We start from the raw sequence: 22101 nt of genomic DNA, 5'->3' as shown, positions 1-22101 counted from the left end.
ATGGAACTTGTGTATATTGCTTTATTTTTTTTCAAAAAGCATAGAAATCTTAATATGAAAGAAGTAATGACAGCTTGTGGGGCATCAATAGTGGAGTTAAAAATCCATGCTTGTCACAGAGCTGCCTCTGAAATGTGACTGCAGCCTGTTGCTGGCAGTGATGTTTGCAGGAGTGGTGCTGTGCCAGCTGTGCTGTCCTTGAGTCCTGTTCCAGGCTCAGCCTAGAGCACCTTGGCAATCAGTTAGTTCCCTTTAAACCCAAGGGACCAAAGCCAGAGGACACTGGCTTTCTGGAAGCTACTGAGGTGCCTGCACACAGAAAAAACACAGCTGCAGCAATGTAATCATCTCCAAGTGTGCACTGCTCACTTTGATGCTTTTTTTAAAACTAGCTGTGGAATAAATAGTGCTCCTGTAGAGGTTATTGCTGTCTTGTGGCCCAGCAGGAATACAGGAACCCAGCTCTGCAGTTTCATTTGGCTTGAGCCAAGCTAAATAGCCTGCTGCAGCCAGAGGGGAGAGTGCTTGGATTAAAATAATTAGAATGACTGAAAATTACCCTTATATTCATAAAGTCACTAAAATTAGTTAGTTGAATTGCATTATCTTGTAATGGGATGAATGGGAGAGGTAATGGGAGAGGAATGAGGGGGATGAGCACACCTTTCTTCAAGCTGCTACTTTCACTGTTAGGTGAAACTTCATCTTTTGCATCAAAGACTTGAGTCTTTTTAGCCAAAGTCACAGGCCTCTGTGACTGAGCTCAGATTTGGATTAAGATACTGTCGTGGTTTCACCTCAGCCAGCAACCAAGCACCACTTAGCACCACCAGGAAGGTAATCCAGGAGGCTCTAGGGAAGTCAAAGGGGCTGGTAGCAAGCCTGTCTACAGAAGTCACATTCTCATTAATGCATGTTTTTATGACTTTGAAACTCTCAATGTTGTTAAACCCACATTTGTCTTCCCAGGAAAAATCCTCAACCTCACAACCCAGTGTTCAAAGCTCTGAAGGGGAAATGGGATCACAGAAGCAAGCCCACAGATCACAGTGCCGATGATGAGGGGATTCCTCCATGCAGCCACGTGTGTCTGTTTCACACTTTGAACACTATCCTCAGTTTAAAGGTACCAATTGTCAACGTAGGAGTTGTCCTTTATGTAACAAACATGAGCTCCTTCTGAGCCCAGTGTTCATTCCTTCTGGGCACAGGGGTTGGAGAGAGAGCTCTCACTTTCTTTGCTTCTCAACTGGAGAGGGTTTATATGTTAATTAATTGTTCAGACTGAATGCACAGCTTGGTGGGAATAAACTCCACCAGTACAAACTCCAACCCTGAAAGAGGTGCTGTTGCTGCAGCTGAACTGGAATCACTACACTGGAATGCGTTGAAGTTGTTGAGTGCCGTGCTCTCTTGAAGGCAGAATCCACAATCCTTGAGTTAGGCCTACAGTGTTAGACCCGAAAAACCAGAGGTAATGAATAGGCTAATTCTGCACAGTTTAGACAAGCCTAGAATAGATCCATAAAAATGACACTTTTATAACTTAAAAAAACCAGTCACAAACAGCTTCTGTGCACCTGATGGTCTGTTTGTGACCGAAAACCACCTGTTCACCTCAAACACTTAAGGATGGCCTCCTGAAAGTCCCACAGGGAGCAGAAACAGGTAGGATCTCACTTCATTTCACTCACAAGCAGGTGGTAATTAGCACTTGCCCAACAGTAGGAAGCAGGGGTCTGTCCAAACTGCCAGGCTCAAGGATAAGCCTGGCATTGTGTCACTGTCACTCAGTCTTTCCTCACACTTGGAATACAGGACTTGTTCACCACTTTAGAGAGTATTGGTTCTGCTCTTATGCACATTGCACTTGAGGGCAAAAATACACAGTCATTCTGTACTACAATTTCCGAGTCTGCACAGTGGTCTTGTGCAAAACTGCTGCATTGCTACACCCATGGGCTGCTCAGGGTTGTAAGCCACACTTCACTCCAGGAGGGTTCTCCAGCAAAGCAGATCCTGGCTCATCATCTGTCCAGGTCAAATGGAGAGTGCTGCTCCTGCTTCCCAAAGGGCTGTGCAATGAAAATCATTGATACCAATGGTCTCTGCCTTCCCCCTCATAAACCCACCCACAGGTGTCCTGGACTAGGAGAGCTGCTACCTTCAATATCCTAACTTGTAACCACTTGGATTCAGAGGTCAGATTTGTCACTGCACACATTAACTCCTACCCAAAAGTGGACAGCTGAGCCAACACTGAGTTTTGTTATTCTGAAAATAACAAAGGTGAACTCAGGGAAAAATGATACATCTATAACACTCACGTTCATGTTACTAGTGAACTTCGGGAGTTTTCACTACTTGTGCCATGATTTTTAGGTATTTACTATTCATTTGTTTCAACATATAGAAGGCAAAATAAGACATACAGAATTTGCTAAAAAAGCACTGTAGGCTTGCCTGGCAAGTTTATGTTATAGATGGATTCTCTGAACAAAGGATGCAGTAATTGATTCAATGTATAAAAACTGCTGACCTCCACTGGAAAAGAGAGACAACTGCTTTTAAGCAGCTTTCTTTCTCTGAACATCTTGACAACCAGTATAATGTGTTGCATTCAGAAGGACTTTTTCAAGTCAGTGCAATAACACAGCCTTCACAGGGCCAGCTGGTTATCCTGCTGGGACGGCAGTTCTGCTACAACCAACCCTGCCACCTTCAGCTCCTAACACGCTCCTCACACCGGGGTGTGACAGAGGCCTCTCTGTGAGCAGCAGAACACTGGGTCTCAAAGCTGTGAATTCCAGGAGTGGGATCTGGAATTGAGGTTCTGCCTTGCCTTTCAGTTATTCCCACTACCAGCATTTTGGTGACTTATCTTGCCAGCAGTGGGACACCTACAGCCAAGGTCCAAAGAGGTTTTGGCTCCGTTATTAATGGTATTTCACATTAATTTAGCGAAAACTAAATCCTGTTCCCCAGACTACAAGTGTCACTCCACCTCTCATACAGGCAGTTCTGAGAGTCAGGTTATAAAAGACACAGAGCTTTTTTACTTTCACGGACTAAATATATTGACACCTTTTGTACAAATAAAAGCAAATTATAGTATTACATTAATTTAACAAATTCTAATACAAAAACCGCATATTTCATAAAATGCAATTTTTAAATCAAAGCTCTACAGAAACATACAATTTCCCTATAAAGATGTCCAGTCCGCTGAGCATTGTTTGCTCAAAATATAGTGTGAACTTAAATACACTCATAAGTGTATTACACTGAATTATGCACTTGGATAAACATGACTGAAATCAGAGATACTTACTACCAGAAGGGGCTGTACAGCTCAAGTGAGAAGCAACCACCAGCTAAGCTCAACCTGGCCCACAGGGGCAGCTCTGCCTTGCTGAGGGCTGACCACATCTCTCAAACATGCAGCTGTCTGGGCAACACTTCAGTGTTACCAACCGTAACCTCAAGGAGAAAATAACTGTTGGCAGTAAGAAATGAAGTCACAAGCCACATCCAGATTACAGGCAGTGTCTTGCCTACAATACTTACAAACTAAAAACTTCCTTTAATAAAACTGATTTATCAAATGTTCGAAACATATTTCTGCCTATTGCTCTACTTCACCAAATCTACTCCTTTTGGGTTGTTAAATATTAAGAAATGACAGAACTAGCTGAATTAAAGGTATACAAAAATTATTATCTATCAAACATTCACTTTATACATAAACATTTCTGAAACAGATTTACAGTATACAGTTAGTTTATACAGCTTAAGCAACTGTTCCAATGTCATTTCTGTAAAACTGAAAGCAGCCAAAAAGTCTAAGGTTTTGTGAAAAGGTCCTTGGTCAAGATTCAAATTTTACCTTTCTCACCTCACACTGCTCTCACCCACGTCATCAGGATAACATTGCTGGGTTCATTTCACAAACCATACATTATTCCATCTCACTGTATGCTGCCAAACCGGTTAATGTGCAACAAAAGCTCATTACCTCCAGTGTGGTTTTAAATACAATGTATCTACATTTTTCCCAAGAATGCTTTCGCTTCCTGAGCTAGACATAAAATACCTTAAAACAGGTTTAGACGCAGATCAGAGACCCCATAAGCAAACTACATTAAAATGCATAGAGGGTAGAAAAAAACCCCACATCACTTTTGGTAGCTCACGCTACTGGTTAACACTCTAAATACATTTTAGATGGATCTAATAATCTGTTGAATAAGGTGGTAAAACTTACTGCTTTAGAAGCCTGAACTTATTACTGTGTATTGCTCTTGCCTTTATGACTTAACAGAATGTGTGTACTTCCCAGGCAACTAAACACTTCTTATAATTGTCACTGGGGTGACTGGATTTAGATATGCTACAGTCTGCAACAAAAGCATGCAATTTTGGTGGGGTTTTGTTTGGCTTTTTAAGATCAAATATGATTGTGTCCAATACTACTAATCTAATTCAAGGAAAATCAGGATATTAAAACTGGTATTTTGCAAATACATTTCAATATTTTAAATAATTTTTATTTCCAAAAATGTCTGAGGTCACTTTTAACGACAAAGAAGAAATCTAAAACAGAAACCTGAATTTAGTTTGGATAAAAACAGGTTTTAGAGCTAGGAACTCTATTTGTGGTGCTTAAGTTCCAAAATATGTTTTGAAAGAACAACTAATTTTCTAATCAAACCATTAATTGACTTGCAGTAAAATTTATATTATTAAATAAGCTTATACAGGAAATTGCAATATGATAAGCTTGCATTTAAGGTGCTACTCCATTCACCCTGGAGTCTTTTAAGGACTTTACCAAGTGGGCATCATGTCTGGGAACCAGACTCTACCAAGATGCTTTGAAACTTCCCAATGAATCTGCTCTAAGCTGTATTTCTGATCAGGAATCAGAACTTCCTCCATAATAGAGAGCTGAGAGAGGCGACCGCCACACATCTTCACAAACTCAACGAAGGCACTGCAAGAGACTTCACATTCCCCGAGGCCCACGGCCGACAGGTACTTGCACCGCTCCGCGATGCAGATCAGCTCCTCGTCCAGCGGCCGTAATCCATTGGCACACACCACCAGTTCAACCAGGCGCGGGCACGTCATCCCAACGCGGCCGAGCACGTCCTTGCTGACCGACCTTCCGAAGTAAAGGTGAGTGACAGGAATCTCGTAACGAAAGAACAGGTCAAACTCCTCCTCATACAAGAAAAAGTACATGACTAGGTTTACTTTAGGAGAATGCTTGATGAAAGCGTCCCAGCTGCTCTTCTGAATGGTGTGAAACTGAGTCTGTCCGGGATTCTCACTGACAACATCAATGCGCAAGTGTTCTAACCTGACGTGTTTCTCAGAAGACAAAGCAAGCAGCAGCTCATCACTCAGCAGGTGGTAGTTCAGCGCCAGCTCACGCAAGCCGTGGCACTGGTCAGCCACACAAAGGATACCTGCGAGAAGAGAACATTATGCAAGGGGTTACACAGATAAAGGCACTGATGACTGAACAAGAAACAGAAGGGAATTTGTGTATGTGTGTCAGGAGGGTGCTGTGGGCACCTATGTCAAACATGCAACCAACACCTTAAATCAAAATCAAATCAAACTGGGCAACCTGAACATTAATCTTTTTCACAAGCAGGATCTTTTGACTTCTTTATACCTACATGTAAGACAAACACACACAATGTGACCACTTCTTTATAAAGAAGTGAACAAATACATAAATAGAAGTGACAAATATATAAATAGCATATTCTAACTGTTCTGCCCTGTTGTAAGACCACTTACATTCAACCTCATTTTTGTGAAAGGTCCTTACTCATGATAAAAGGATTTCCTTAGCCAGCTCTGGAAGAACTGCTCTATGGCTGACAAAGCAACTGTGAATGAAATTTGTCATTTGAAGAAAGCAAACGTAAAGCAAAAGTAAAATTTGTGTTAGATTTTAATTGAATAGAGAGGCTGCTGCTGTAAGTACTTGTTTTTTCTAGGAAAGTAAAAATGCTAAAATCTGGAAAAGCTACAACAAAAACAACAAAACACTAGAAATTTGGAGCAGTAATTTCTAGAATAGCAATTTTCAGACTCTCTTTAATGATTCAATATAATCTGCAGCTCACAGAAGACAAAAACATTAAAAAGAGAATCTGGGTCAGTCTAAGGTTTCCACTCATACTATTTGTAGATACAAGTGATGGTATTATACTGCTAACAGTACTGAAAAAAATAAAAAGCACTAAGAACAGCACACAGTCCTCTGCATTTCATGTGACCCAGAAAACTGCATGAAATGTGGGATACGGCCTTTCCATTAATAGAGGGGATGAGAACATAGCATTTCACATGGAACTGAAAAACCTGAGCTCAATACACTATAGTTCTGAAGCAACAGGAAGAAATTCAGAGAACAGCAGTTACTTTAAGGTGCAGCTATTAAACTTAAGGCTATACTAAGCATAGAAACACTTTCTTTAAAAAAAAAAAAATCACTGCAAAAACATTGCATGAATCAGAAGGGTTACTATGATCACTCTCTAAGGAAACTCAGACATGCTGCTTCAGAATACCTACATCTGTTGAGCTATAAAGTATTTTAGGTAGTTTCAAGATCCATATACATTTTCTCACCATGACAAAGCTTGTTGTCCTGGCTACCATCTTTCCACAAATAATCTTTAACTTTAGGGGTACATTATGGACCAGTGCAAAGCAAAAAGGGAAGAGCTGGGGTTCAACTTACTGTGATTTTTATGGGTCTAGAACTGGATATGCACAGTCTGTCAATGCAAGTATGCATCCTACATACAGAGCTGACAGTGTACACAGCTACTAGAGGGCCTGCCTGGAGCCCATGTACTGCACAGAACATCCCCAGGCACTGCCTATACCTCTGTGCTCTGCTCTCTGATCTTGCTACACAGAGTTGCATCAAAAAAATCCCTGACCCATGATGTCCCTGATGCAGGCACACCTGACACTGCTCTGCTTCTTATCTCTCACTCCAAGAGAAGCAGCCTTCTCACCCCCATGCCACAGCAGAAACACCACCTTTACAGGAACACTTCCCATTCCCTCTGTTCCAGGAGTTAGTATTTCAGAGTGGAAACAACAAGCCGAAGAAACTTCATGTGAGCTCACAAAGATCAGAAATACATCACTGCCTTTGTTTCTGCAGCCCAAACTCAAATGTGCCTCTTTATCTTTGTAAAGTAACTTAGAGTAATTCACTGTTTGATACCAATCTTCTTCCTTTATCCCTGCAGTAGTGGAGTCTCTTTTGGTCTACTTTCATTACTCTTTTCTGTCCTTCACTAAAAAACTTCTTGAGAACTGACCTAGTAATGAACATTCTCCCCTCCTCTAATCTGAAGACATTTTAACTCAATCTATAAGTAATTAGTTTTGCAACTCACAGCCTTTTTGGCTCAACAAAGTTTTTCCACATTTATTGCAGCCTGCTAATTATAATATTCCCATTACAAAAAAAAAAAAAAAAATCCAGGTCACATTTCCCTTCAAAAGTCTCATTTTTGCAGCCTGCCTGCTCTTGAAGCCAACTATCCACAAACCAGCTTCTTTCTTTTGATCCCCATTTGGTGGGTGGTCCCTCCCTGGACACCAGGTGCCCACCAAAGCTGTGCAATCACTCCTTTCCCCAGCTGGGCAGGGGAGAGAGAATACAATTAAAAACTCAGGAGTGAAGATAAGGGTGACAGGGAGAAATCACTCACCAATTACCATCATAGGTAAAACAGACTTGGGGAAATCAATTTATTATCAACTGAATGTCATTATCAGTAGGATAATGAGAAATAAAACTGAATATTAACACACCTTCCTCTCACTCATTTGCTCTTCCCAGGCTCAACTTCCTCTTTATTTTCTCTACCTCCTTCCCTCCCAGCAGCACAGGGGGACAGGGAATGGAGGCTGTAGTCAGTTCTTCAGACGCTGTCTCTGCCACTCCTTCCTCCTCAAGGGGAGACCCCTCACGCTCTTTCCTGGCTCTAGCACGGAGTCCCTCACATGGGAGCAGTCCCCCATGAACTTCTCCAGCAGGAGTCCTTCTCAGACTGCAGTTCTTCACAAACTGCTCCAGCGTGGCTCTCTTCCATGGTGTGCAGTTCTTCAGGAACAGACTCCAGTGTTCCCCACATGGTCAATTCCTGCCATCAAACCTGCTCCACCATAGACTCCTCTCTCAACAAGTGCTTCTAAGAGACTCTTCCAGCATGGGCTTCCCACAGGGTCACAGCCTCCTTCAGGCATCCACCTGTTCCAACATGAGGTCCTCCAAAGGCTGCAGGTGGATCTGCTCCACCCTGGCGCTCCATGGCCTGCAGGGGCACAGCTGCCTCACCATGGTCTGCACCACAGGCTGCAGGGGACTCTCAGCTCCAGCACCTGGATCAGCTCCTGCCCCTCCTTCACTGACTTTGGTGTCTGCAGAGTGGTTTCTCTCAAGTATTCTCACTCATCCCCAGCTGCAATTGCTCTCTTGCAGTACCCTTCCCCCTTCTTAAACAGGTTATCCAGAGGCACTACCATTGTCACTGATGGGCTTTGGCTCTGTTGGACATGGGGAAGCTTCTGGCAGTTTTCACAGAAGCCACTCCTGTAGCTCCCTCACTGCCCCACAAAACAGTGGCATGCAAACCCAATGCATCCACTTTTCTTCATCTCAAGGCACACCCATACTTGAATTAAGCAATTAAACTCTTCTACTGTTTGCTTAGCACTCCTGGCTTTGTTACTAATGCATTTTACCCCAATCTATTAATCTCCACTCCATGAAAGACAATAGCAGTTGTGCTTCTTAAACAGGTATGACCACTTCTTATCCATTGTTCCTTCAATTTAAAACATGCAAGATACATCAATCAGGACACATCCATGTCTCCTCCCAAATTATCAAGTGTATGATGTTCCAATGAAGCCTTCTAGCAAGGATTATCCACAAACCAGCAAAGTCTGCTAGAGCTGACAGTTCCAAGGAAATTACTCTCTCTGCCTAGCGATGAATTACTGCTAAAGCCTTTTCCTCTTGATAGACACATTACAGCTCTTGCACTTCTCAGGCACAAGGATTCTCAAAAAACAATTTTAAGCTGGAAAAGCCAGTCCCTCAAGCCAATTCAAACAACACCCATCTAAGATTAGGACTAACGACTCCTCCTTGCTTTGGAGGAGGCAACACTGAAGTTAATTCCTTAACACTTTGCTGGACCAGGTTGCTGCAAAAAAATCAGTCCTTCATTTTCAGGACTTCTTTATACAAAACCAAACACAAGGTTTTGTCTGAGAGCTATTCTTGCAAAAGGTATTAACTTTGTTTTGTTTGTTTTCACTACAGTAACATGCCCTCTGCAACAGTACTGCCTTCCCCTTTCCCCTTTGACGAATCCTGCTGGTGAATTTGACAGATAACAAATCTAGCATTTACAGCTGCAATGTATTTGCAGGAAGAAAGTTACGGTTATAATATTTATATATTATATATATATATATATAAACTATTCTATAGTTTGTACTCCTTCTCAGAAGAGGAATCATACGAAGTTGCCAGCATTTCATTTACAATTTTTCTTCCCTTTCTCAATGAAAACCTGTAAGTGTCAAGCTGATGGGATGTGAATAAATCTTAAACTTGCTGTGTGTTGCATAAGTCTACCACAAATGTTAATTCCGTGAACTTCAACAATCTTGAGTGATTTCATTCTGGTATGAGCTGGCTTCACTGTTGCTACAGACACACTTAAGAGTGTTAGAGAAGTACATTTGGTGACAATAGAAGTTTTGCACAGTCTCATCTCCCCTTTTTTATGCTGTCTGCAGTTATCCTCCAGCAATGACTTTCCTTCAGAAAGAAAACCAGCATCTTCCTAATCCATGGCATGGCAACAGTCAAAATCCACACATAATGAAATATGGAAAAGAAACTTGTATTCCAAAGAATCTTAACTCTATTGGAATACTTGGTCATTGCACAAATAGTGTACAATCAATTTGATATATTCTCATTAAGTTCCACATGAGGTTAACTGTTTTCCCACAAAAGAGATGCACTATTTTATTATTAGCCCAGTAGTCACTGTGAAGTGGTAGGATAGATGGATTGACCACCAGCTGAAAGTACTTTATTCAGGGACAGTTGCTGGTAATACCATACTCATCTTCCTTCTTACCCCACCCCTATCTTTTCAGAGGTGTACTGGCTTCAGATAAAATTTAATGCACGTATTAGAAAATCCCAACCAACCAACAAATCCCAAAGAGGCTAATCCCAAAACCACAGTAGCTTACCAGCTGGAGAAACATGAGGACAACTGCTCATTTTCAACAGTTTGAGCGTGTCGCTGTTGTTAGCCACCAGAACCTTGAGAGATGGATCATCTACTGGTGTGTCATCAATCTTAAGTGAAGAGAGGGATTTGGAGTTCACAAACACCACTGTCAGTGCAGAAATAAAGTGAGACTGAAAAAAAAGAGTTAAAATGAAAGAATAGTATCTGAAGTAAAAATCTCAAGGGATTTACATTGTACACAGCAGTCCTAATTTTTAGTTCTTGACAGCATTTGTTGAAAAAGCATATTTTGATATTGCATAATTAAAAAGTAGTACTAAAACTGACATTTTTTAGTAGAGGAGGTGTAATAACTTTTTGCTATTTGTTTATGAGTAGGGCAAATCAGAATGTGTAACATCAGATGTTAATTAAGACCATGACCCTGGGGAATCCACTGTGTAAATTTAAATCTCCAGAAAGACCACAAGCCAAGGGGAAAACTAGAAGCCCTAATTCTGAGGATTTTTTTTTTTTTGTCGTCCTTTGAACAGATGAGGCAAGTCACACTCTAAAAGAAGCATCTTCTAGAAGAGGAAGTCCCGCATGGCAAGCTGTGCTGCACTGGTAAGATGCAAACACGGTCAGGAGTGTTTGTATCCAAAGCCAAATGACTGCACTGCCTCGCCCACCACCCACACAAGAGTATTTAGGATTTGGATGGATTTCTTGGAAACTGGAGTGGTCCAAACAGAGCCAAGAAGCAGGAAATAAATTAATTACTGAATAAGCAGCACAAATAAGGTAGGACAAGTGCTCGGCATTTTTGCCTAACCACTGAAACTCATTATTAAAGACAGAGCCTTGGGAGCCTGAACTTGAGAAACACAGACTAAGGAGCAGATACAGCAATGACTGTAGAAACCACTGGTGGTATGAAGTGAACAGTTAGTTCATCTTCCTGATTTCTTAGAAGACCGACCAGATAGAAGACTTCAAAGAAGTATTTTCTCTATGCGCTTCATTAAGTATTTAAAAAAATTGACCTGCTACTTGGATTTCAAGCCTATTTCACTATGAGCCACAGGCACATATCCTGAATACAGTTACATGAGAAAGCCTGGCAACAATATTTGTACATTCTTAGGTCATATATTTGTGATTTTTGATAAAACTGCCACACAATTAGATGTAGAATAGGATTTACTGCTTTAACATTTACATATACTTTCAAAGTCAGTTCATGCAAATGGAAAGAGGAAATTCAACTCAGAATCTTTATGCACTTTGGCTTTAGTGCACTTTAGCGACTCCAACTATCCTGACAGTATGCTGCTTATGTATGTTATGTACAGAAGAAAAGATGCTTTAATATTATTTCACTGTATTATCAGAGTGTAAGTACTGTGTTTTTATTCTGTATTGTATTTTTATTCTGTATGTATGTATTTAGAAAAAGAAGGCTGTTAAACAGAAAGGCAAAGAAAGTTAACCACACTTTAAAAAAAAAAGTAACTTGAACCTTCTAGTTGGAAGAGCTAATGGGAAACAGGCAATATCCCAACATGTAAAAGTTGGTCTTTTCAATATTGCCACATCTGTAGTCTGTAGTATCATTCTTTAAAAGATTCTACTCACCTAGAATGTACTTAGTGAAAAGACAGGCAACAGAACTCCAAATATGAGTTACAGATGTTTGCCACATGTCAGGTCACTTGACAACAAAACAGCACCGATGAAGATAATGCCAAGTAGGTTCAGACTTCCTATACAGTCTGATAAAAATAAAAAACCTACCATAATTCAGTCATGATCAAATTCAATTCTTTACTTTCACTAGTTTTCCCTTATGCCAGTGACAAAACTATTGAAGCTGTAAACATCAAAAGGCAAATTATCCTTAGAGCTAATTTGAGCTTATTTTGAATCTATTTTTTTAAAGGCCAAATGTGAACTTATTTAGAACAAGAAAAGGATGCCTGTGCTTTATAAGCCTTGAAGATGAATAAGAACATAGCATGAACAATTACAAGTAATTACTCAGCAAGCTGGACATGACCCTAAGATGACCTCTAGCAAAAACTAAGAGTTAAAGCAGCATCCAGATTAATAAAGAAAATAATAAGAGTTGAAAGGACAAAGTATTTTTAACACACTGTGGATTATTTTCACTACATTCAGGTTTTCTTATCATCATACCTCGAAGAGCATTAAAAAGGAAAAAAATAAGAGCAAAACTTGATAAACATCTGAAAAGCATTTTTGAAAACTATGGATTAAAAATACATATTTAAGACAGCTACATGATGTGGCAGTGACCACTGCAAGGATAATAACTGATAACCTGTAGCTAACCTTATCTGCAGCCTACTTCCGTTCCCGAGGCTGTCTCTAATTCTTCCTTGTCCTTACTGCCTTCACCAGCCATGACATCACTGAGATCTAGCTAATAGTCTATTTGTACCTGGCCCTTCACAACCACTCCCCTGCTCCTTAGCAATAGGACACTTCCATCCCACTAGCAAGAATGCTTCTCTAGAAGCATATGTAAGAGATTTGTTATCTTCCAGATTAAATGCCTTCTAACAAGATTTGATTTTCAGTAAACATGCAAGTTAAAAATCTTGACTGAAAATTTCAGAAATACAGTGCACTTCACCAAGGATGCTGAGGCTTGACTGCATGACATGAAGCCCTGCAAATCACAATCAAATTTCTTTCTGAAGAGATTGTGTAAGTCCTATGGCAAGTCCACATGGATAAAACTCTACCACTTATTTGATTGTAACTGTCTCCTAAACAAACCCCACAACACAATTACACAGACCTGAACTGTCTAGCCTCTTAACTTGCACCATGCTGCTCAGCACTGCATTGAGGTCAACAGACAGGAGGACTCAGGAGGACTTGGAAGAACAAGGTCAAGCCTACGTTCTCCCATGATTCAGAGACTGAATGGAACATTATATATCCATCACTCTACATATCAGCTCCTCCCTTTATTAGAGATCAGACCACTAATAAACTTTTCTTTATCAAAGATTCATATTCCTACGATACACTTTTCATAAAGTTACAGAAGTAATGTATGAAACACTGCAATACTTTTCAATAGAAAATACACATAATAAAATACCTTTGGTAAATCCATGAAGCTTGGCCGGGCAGTTGAAATTAGCCCAAGTGTTTTCAGAGAGCAATTCACAAGCTGTGATAAAATATCACAAGCTGCTTCTGCAGATTCCTTGCTACTGTCCACCTTAAAACAAAATGAATTTTGTGTTCAGAAAGCACTGCAAATACATTCTTTAACTTTTTTTTTTCACTTTACCTTCTGAAATGTGATGTCAAAAAAACTCCTCATTATGAATCCATCAATGCTATTCTTTATTCCCCCAAAAAGTATGAACCAAAAATCCAAGACTATTTGCTATAAATTTACTACTCTTCTAAACACTTGGGTAAAATACAGCACGGTGAGGGGTCAGCTAAACAGTTTGTTCCAAGATACTCATTCCATGTCAAGTAACAAGCAAGTGGAGGGTCCAGAGCTTACTGCAATTCCTCTTTACATTCCTCCTTACAAAAATGCAAGAATTCTGTAAATGCTTTACTGGGTGCAAAAGACACTTCTTTTTACAGTGGCTCAGTTCATAAAATTGAGCTGCTGGAGACTTAAGTGCATTAGCATGTGAACCTGTATGACTGGCCCTTCACCACAGAAACCGCAACAGATGCAATGGATACTCTAAAAAAGCCGAACCAAACCAACCAACACAAACCCCACAACCTTCATTAGTCAGCTTGCTACCCAACCAAATCACTTAGTGTGTCTCCAGTGGACTTCCCCTGACACTCAGATGTGGTTTCTGAATAACCCCTTGTGTACAGCAGCCATGACAGCTTTGCAAACCTACAGAACAGTATAAAGCTTGATCACAGGATCAAATTTAACTTCACCATAAGCCATGCTACCTTGGCAGCAGTAGATTAAATCCAATGAATGTTCAATTTCTGCTCAAACGCAAGCTGAAAAACCTTGGTTTTCAACAATGTCATCTTCCTTTGCATACAGAAAACACACCTCTTGTTTTCAGCTTTTATAGAGGAACGGTGAGTGTTACACCCACTTCCTTGTGCATTCTGCACCACTGAGGACAGCTGAAGTGACACATGAAAGAAATAATGGATTACCTTATGAGCAAAGGGCATCCGAAATTCTTTGGGCGTAAAGCAACATAGACAGGAGATAAGACACTGAGAGGTCAATGCACTACAGCCCTAGGTTTTCTTTATTTGGATGCTGATAAAAACCCTGCAAACCTTATGGTAACAGTTTGTTATTGCAAGCAAGCAGTAGCAATACATGTGATCAGGCAGAGGTGACTCAGTTATTCACATGCTGATGATTCCAGCATTAGAACTGCCTGATCTCAGAAACAAGTATACTGAACTTGCTGCAGAACATATTTCCTTTCCAAATTTCTCACATAACTGATGCATACACAGCCATGAGAGTCACAACACCCTTCAAAACACACTGGTATGTAAGCTCACATTAAAGGCTTTCACCTGCTGAAAATAATTCCACAGTGTGAACAGAACCAATTCTCATCAAACGGTGTTTCTCAGCCAGGCACAGTCAGTACATGCACCATCCTATGCAAATCCCATGTACTTTTTCAGTCCCCTGAAATGCAGTTGTGCTGAGTACAGACAATCCCATACAATTTAATACTAAAACTGCTAGTTGATGACTAGTAGCACTGAAGTAACTCTCTGTGCATTAGATGTTTTTGAACCATGGATATTAGAGCCAAGTACCCACAGGATGTGAAATGGGGATATACGCAACTTATGTATCCTGATTGAACTTAATTCTGAGGCAGTAACCCACACATGCAGTCATATCAGAACTATTTCTGTCCACTTCATTAAGTAGAATTTTAAGCAGCCTAACAGCTACAGAAAAAACTCAAAAGACAAAAACCAACCAAAGAACCCAACAACTCCCCTCCCCCAAAAACAACAAAGGATCCACAAAAACAAACCAAAAAACCTGAAAAAGCATACCACCAACGAAAAAAATTTCCCATCTAACAGAAATAAGACAATGAATAAGTATGTTCAGTACTGTTATTCCATGTTTTGGTCCTAAAAATATACCAAAACAAGTTAATAAGGAGGTAACCATCATGTCTACATGGTCCATTTAGAGAACCCATTTCTTCTGTATATTAAGCCTGAAAACAAGTCCACTTTCCACACTGACAGCTGCCCCATTCTTTTTAGGATAAAAGTTACTTTTGAAAAGCCTATAAAATACACTACCTTGAAGCTAACATACTGCAGGTGATTGGAATGCCTCTTTATTATTTGCTTGATTAGTTCGGGGTGTGTAGTTCTCAGGTTCGATGTGGCTGGTTGGTTCAGTTCAAACTCAAAGCACCTCCAGAGATCAGGCATATGAAACACTTGGTTCCAGCTCCTGCAGACCTGGGATGCATGAGCACGATCCAGAAGTGGCAAGTACTGGAATACCTGTAGGATAATGTCTTGGAGCAGATTTGCCCAGTCAGGACTCTGCACAACTGTGGTTTTTTTCTCTACAACCTTGTGTCTCTTGGATTCCTTCTCAGTTGTGTCTTCAGACGAACTGCTGTTGGCCTCGTTAGTTTTCCTTCCTCGTTTCATTCTACAGAAGTAATAAAAAAATTAAAATCTATTTATCTTGTAAATGTAAAAGAGCTGAGAAAAATATTAATATAAAACCATGGAGGTGAAAAGGGCGTTTTATGCAACAACACCTTGGCAGGATTTTTTATCCTGCCATATATTAAAGGTAAAAAGACCCAAGTAACAAATTGGAGTGGCAGTCCAGAAATAACATTATCATCTAAACTGATATCTTTAATACTACTTCTTCAATCATTAACTGTGCCAACCCATTTATAACAGTCACTTTCCTTTCAGTGTTCCATTCGTGTGTTTGAGAACACTTTGAACCTAATTTGCTTCACTGTGTTGTTGATTATTACTCTACTGTTCTACTAATGTTAAGAATAATCTTCTAAACAATTTTTTGAACACTGACATAAATATTGCTGCCCCCCAGTCGTATTTATTAGGAACAACACTTGAAACTGTGGAGATAAAAATCAGGCAAGGAAGTAAATAATTACTGTATGCATGTTTGCAGGCATTGCATACTGCAGCTGTTGTATCAGACCAAATATTTTTTTTTTCTCAGAAAGGAAGAGTATTTTCTTTTTTAATTAATTTATTTTAAACACATTACTTTAATAGGCATCTGTTTTAAGTCAGTATCCCTAAAAATATATTTTGCTAAATAGATTGGTATACTTTCATTTTTACAGCTAACTAGTAGATAAGATATAAAGATAGATTTCCACTAAGAAACTATATCGTTTCTTAGTGGAAATCTATCTATTCCTATATAGGAAACTATTATAGGATAGAATTCCACTAAAAATAGAGAAGATTTCCACTAAATCTCGAAGTTTCAACCCGCAAAAAAAATTTAGAGAAGGGCCACGAAAAAATCTTCAAAACTGTATTAAATTCAGCAAGTCTGAGGCAAAACGTTGTAGCACACGCTTTTTCCATAACAACGTCACTTAAACAACTTGTACCTTATATTACATTATTAAAGAGAAAAAAGCCCTTACCACTACATATATCTGAAATAAATCAACAGCTCACTGTGTTTTAATCCAAAGATGTTCTTTTGTACGTGCCATCTTACAACTGAACTTGGCATATGATCATTTATTTTTAAAAGTCTCAGTATGATGCACATCATGTCCTAAAGGTAGCATGTCTGCTACCTCACAATTAAACACAATGTGCCCAATTCCAGTCTCTAAAGAGGTGAGAGAATCCAGGGGCGGAGTGAGCCTGACACATAAAGCACCTCCAGCCTCCCTGATTTCTAGAAGATAAACAAGGACTTCATACACAGCAATCTCATCCTGGTTTAACATTCAAGCACAATTACACGTCAAGGATTATCATATGCCCACCCAGTCTTTCTGGGATCTGAAAAGTTAAGTTTCTCTGCTGTGTACTGCGACTAAGTTTGGAAGGACTTCTTGAAACAAAATGCCAGCTAAAATTTATACTGTTCATAATCCAATGCATCACAGATTATTTTCTCAGAGCCAGCACCTCCCTACCTATCTTTAAAAGGCTTTAATCCTAGCTACTCACATGACAGAAGCAAGCTATCGCTTAAGATCTAAAGCCACTCATAAGATGATGCAGACAAACCTGAACATACGGTCACGGAAGACTGATGAAAAAAATTTGTCTTGACTTTTTTCAACTCCTATTTTTAATCCCAGCACACTTGGAGGCAAGCAGAGGATGAAAACAGTACTGGGCAAAAATCTCTACTTGCTTCCTGAGAACTGTTTTCCATGATTCAGTTCCCGTCTATGGGACTATGCAGAACACAATTCCTGCGCTGGAACGAGCTTTCTGCCAGAGTTCTGTTGCTGAGCCACCTCACCAGGGAAGAAAAGCAAGAAAACTGAACAGTGACTCACAACCATCTGCAACTAACAAAAATATAAAGGAATTGGATTTTGCAACCGTGAAAAGGGAGTTCAACTTAAAATTAATCAGGAATTAACTGGCAAATCCACTGCAAGCCTGTCATGTTTCTGTTACAGATAATAACTCAGCAGTACAAGAACAATATTTATAATAAGGTAGTCTGAAATGCAACATTAGTTTAAGCTTTAGCCTAAAGAGATATTTCAAACAACTAGGTTACAACAAGCATTCACCACAGGCAAGCTATTAACTTGCTAAATTCAGGCTTGCCTGTCCAAGTCTTTGCAACGCCATCTGTAAAAAGCTACACAAGGTACTGTTAGACTGGCTCTCCAAGTCTTGCTTTACAGAGATCCTGTCTCATCTTTTCCCAGCAAGGTAGTAAACCTGCATAAATGTTCCTATTAAGTAGGTTACTTTGGTCACAGCATTAAGGTAGGGTTTTGGGGATTTTTTTCCCTCTTTTTTGTCTCCCTTTCAGAGAAGGCCAGGAGAGAGCTGCCACTGAAAAAACTGTACTCATTTTTATTCCGGAAAAAAGGCCTCTGGGATGTGCAGATAGGAGTGGACCAAGTCATCAACAGCTCTCAGTGTGCATCTCTGAGCTAACTGGAATGAGGTCTAAGTAGTTAATATACACTGGTTATAGACCAAAAGCCACTTATGGAAGCTGTGGGATACTGTCCCACATTTTTTATTAACAGCCAACTTAAAGAAAAAGAGACAACACAGCCATCACTAGAGGTATACTGATGATGATTTCTTTTTCCAAGAAAATAAGAAGTTACATGTTCTAAATGCCATGACTTAAAGCAAGTGATGGGGAAAAACCACATCTTTCCAGACAACTTTTTTTGTTACTGACATCTTGTAATTAAAAAGAGATTAAGTATAACCTTTCAAAAACATTTCCTTGGAAAACTTTTTCCAAACAGGAAAAAAGTGCCTAAGCTCAAGACTAAGAAATATTATTTTAAGAACTGTGTGACTGTTTTGTCATCTAATTTTTAAACAATTTGTTCATCTAAATTTTGGTGTCTCATTTCAGCTCTGTAAGTATCATAATATTTTTAAAGGTAACTGCTTTTTAAACCTCTTCACCTGCCAACAATAAAACAAATACAAAATTTAAAGAATGCATATTTGCCTGCAGAGTTTAGAGAGCTATCTGAAAATATATTTATTTTAAAAAGGCCACTTAAGAGAGTAAACCTTTCTGGATATTTAACATAGAACAGGCAAATGCAATTAGAAGTTCAGTTCACTTTGCGTATCCAGTAATTTAAAGGTCTGACCATTTGAAATCCAAGGCAAACTTTTCAACAAGGAAGAAAGGGATGCAAAATCCCATGCTAGCAAATTACTGTATGAGTAAAACGTATTTTTCAAGAGATGATTGCCTATCACTTTTTAGCCACACAGGAACCATCCATCCGACTTTTAACTCTCTCTGACACACTCCAAACACACAAGTATCACTGCTTTTCAAACTGCTGCTATAACCAACTTTGTTTTGGAAGTTAAGATCATGGCAAAAAGGTAAAAAAAGACCCAAAAAAACCAAACCAACAAAAATACCAAAGTCTACCGGGGCAGAGAGATGGGTGAAAGCCGGGTGCCTGACTCCTTAAGGTTTTCCAAGTAAATTTCTCCACCTATTGTAAGGGCTTGTTTCTGAACTCCGCACCTGGGCGCAACCCACGCTATCTTGTTTGCAATAGTCCTGTCCAACCCTAATCACAGTTCAGTCACCGAGCAGGAGGAGGAGCAAAGCACGTGCTTAACATTGTTTTTATTGCCGACTAAGGTGCAGCCGGAACACAACGGCAGTTACAAAAAAAAAAAAAAAAAAAAAAAAAAAAAAAAAAAAAAAACAACAAAAAAACCCCCACAACCAAAACCAAACAAAACAAACTGTGCAGAGCTGTTTGCACCCGACTGATAACGCTTTCCCAAGAGCCTGCCCAGCCGAGCTCGCTGTGCCTCACCCCGCACAAAGGCTGTTCTAGGAACACCAGGAATGTGCTAAAGGGGAGCACGGGCTGGAAGTGGGGGCGACCCGGACACGAACCCAACCCCTCCCTGCCGCAAACAACCTGCTCCGCTGGACACAGCGAGGGTTTCACGATTTATTACCGCTATCACGGGAAGGCTGCGAGGCAGCGACCCCCAAATATGACGGACTAGGATTTATGGATCGCTCGCTACTCCCCGAGAAGGTTACCCTGAGGGTTCAGCTCCTTCCGGCCCAGCCCAGCCCCGGCTCGGGGCTCCGACAGCCCGGCAGGCCCCGAGCTCCGCCGCGCCCGCTGCTCGGAGCCCGCTGCTGGGGCCTGGGACCCTGCGGATGGTCCCGCTGCGCCGCCCGCCCCTTCCCGCCCCATCACCTGGCGGCTCCCTGCTGCGCTTCGCATTAACCGGGGCTCGGGCCGTGCTGGCGCCTCCGCTCCGGCCACATCAGCTCTCTCCGCCAAAGCCGACCCCAGCGCCGCCGCCTCCTCCGCCCAGTCGTCCGGTCCGTCCCGTCCGGCCCGCGCCGCTGCTTCGCTCCTTCCCGGCCTCGCTCTCTGTTTACTTCCAGCGGCGGAAGAGACGCGGACCAGCCAAAATGGCGGCGGGCGGGGAGGCGGCGGCTCCGCCCTCCCCTCAGCGCACCCCGCCGCGCCTGGCAGCGAGGAGTGCCCGCTCCTCCTCCCGCTCTGCGCTGCGGGCCCTGCTGGGCGCCTCCGGCTTCGGGCAGGAGGGGAGCCGGGAAGTCTAGGGACGTACTGGGACTAACCCCAGAATCAGTTAGGTTGGGAAAACCTTCCGAGATCATCGAGTCCAACCTGTGATCGAGCACCCCCATATTAACTAGACTATGGCGCTCAGTGCCTCTCAGTGCCATGTCCAGTCTCTCCTTAAATGTCTCCAGGGATGGTGACTCCACCACATCCATGGGCGACCCATTCCAATGCTCATTCACCCTTTCTGTGAAGAAATTCCTCCTAATGTCCAACTTTTACATTCCCTGGTACGGTTTATGACTATGTCCTTTTGTCCTATCACTGGTTACCTGGGAGAAGATGCCGATCCCGATGATCCCTGGCTACAGCCTCCTTTCAGGAGATGTAGAAAGTGGCAAGGTTACCCCGAACCTCCCTTTTCTTGAGGCTAAATACCTCCAATTCCCTCTGCTGCTCCTCACAGGACTTGTGTTCCAAGCTCTTCCCCATTTCCATCACCCTTCTCTGGGCACTCTCCAGCCCCTCGGTATCTCTCTTGCAGTGAGGGGCCCACAACTGGACACAGCACTTGAGGTGTGGCCTCAGCAGTGCCGAGTACAGGGGGACAATTCCTGCCCTGTCCCTGCTGGTCACATTGTTCCTGATACAGGCCAGGGTAACACTGACCTTCTTGGCCAGATGGGCATTCTGAATATTCCCAGCAATGGAGCTGGATCTTCATCACCAGTACAGCCAGATATGTTCTGTGATTTGAAAACCACATGTGAGGCTGGCCTTAGGAATAGATGTAACAGGGAAAGTAAACATAATGTGTCCTGGAGCCGGCAGGTGCTGGGAATTATGTGCTTGGGATTTTGCCAGGCAGAGAAGACAAAGTGATGTGTGACATTCCCCATGGGGTGCAAATCCTGTCATCCTGTGTCCTTTGCAAATGTGGTATACTCCAGTACAATTCACTCATTTTTCAATCCTGTATATGTCCAAACTCTTTACAGTTGTTGAGATTCACAAAACTTAATTATTCACTTATTGCAAGCTATAGTAATAAATTACTGCTCAAATTTTTGTAATCCAAATTCCTACCATTAAGTTTCTTGGAAACAGCACTTGTGATCCAGTGCTTGCCCCTGTCTTGAAATGGCTTTGAAACATTCTTCAATGGTCACTAAAATGTCACTATCCCTGAGATCTTTAAGAAGCATTTTATAGAAATACATTTCCTTGCATACTTTAAGTCTGTTATTTATTTATTTATTTATTTAATAAGTCTAGTTCCTTGAGATTATTAGTGGGGAGGGGGGAAAGGTTTGTCCAAAAACAAGGATTGTTTTTCAGTGAGAAAAAAAAAAATATTTTGAGTTTCTGTGAGAAAATAATCTATTTTTCTCCATTTCAGAATGTCTTGAGCTGTTTACTAAAGCTCAGCCATTATATTTCTGTGTGTTTTTATGAATCTACATCTAGTCTTCAGCTTTTCAGGAAAGGCAACA

The 22101-nt window shown here is 41.1% G+C and overlaps 1 protein-coding gene across 4 annotated transcripts; it reads right to left on the bottom strand.

Moving 5' to 3' along the window:
- Positions 1-588: 588 nt before the first annotated feature.
- On the bottom strand, positions 589-20469 carry FBXL3 (F-box and leucine rich repeat protein 3). Of its 4 annotated transcripts, none has more exons than XM_015621992.3 (5): positions 20273-20469; positions 15639-16002; positions 13444-13566; positions 10327-10498; positions 589-5471 (listed from the first exon to the last, which is right to left on the bottom strand). In XM_015621992.3, exons 2-5 carry the CDS (start codon positions 15999-16001, stop codon positions 4828-4830), a joined length of 1302 nt encoding a protein of 433 aa, XP_015477478.1. In that variant the 5' UTR covers position 16002; positions 20273-20469; the 3' UTR covers positions 589-4827. The 4 variants fall into 4 exon arrangements, with proteins under 4 accessions (XP_015477478.1, XP_015477487.1, XP_015477467.1 ...); XM_015622001.3 differs by lacking the exon at positions 20273-20469 and adding an exon at positions 20110-20219; XM_015621981.3 differs by lacking the exon at positions 20273-20469 and adding an exon at positions 17598-19694.
- Positions 20470-22101: the final 1632 nt, after the last annotated feature.

Source organism: Parus major, chromosome 1, assembly GCF_001522545.3.
Source record: "Parus major isolate Abel chromosome 1, Parus_major1.1, whole genome shotgun sequence".
Lineage (NCBI taxonomy): Eukaryota > Metazoa > Chordata > Aves > Passeriformes > Paridae > Parus > Parus major.
This window is presented reverse-complemented; position numbering and strand designations above follow the sequence as displayed.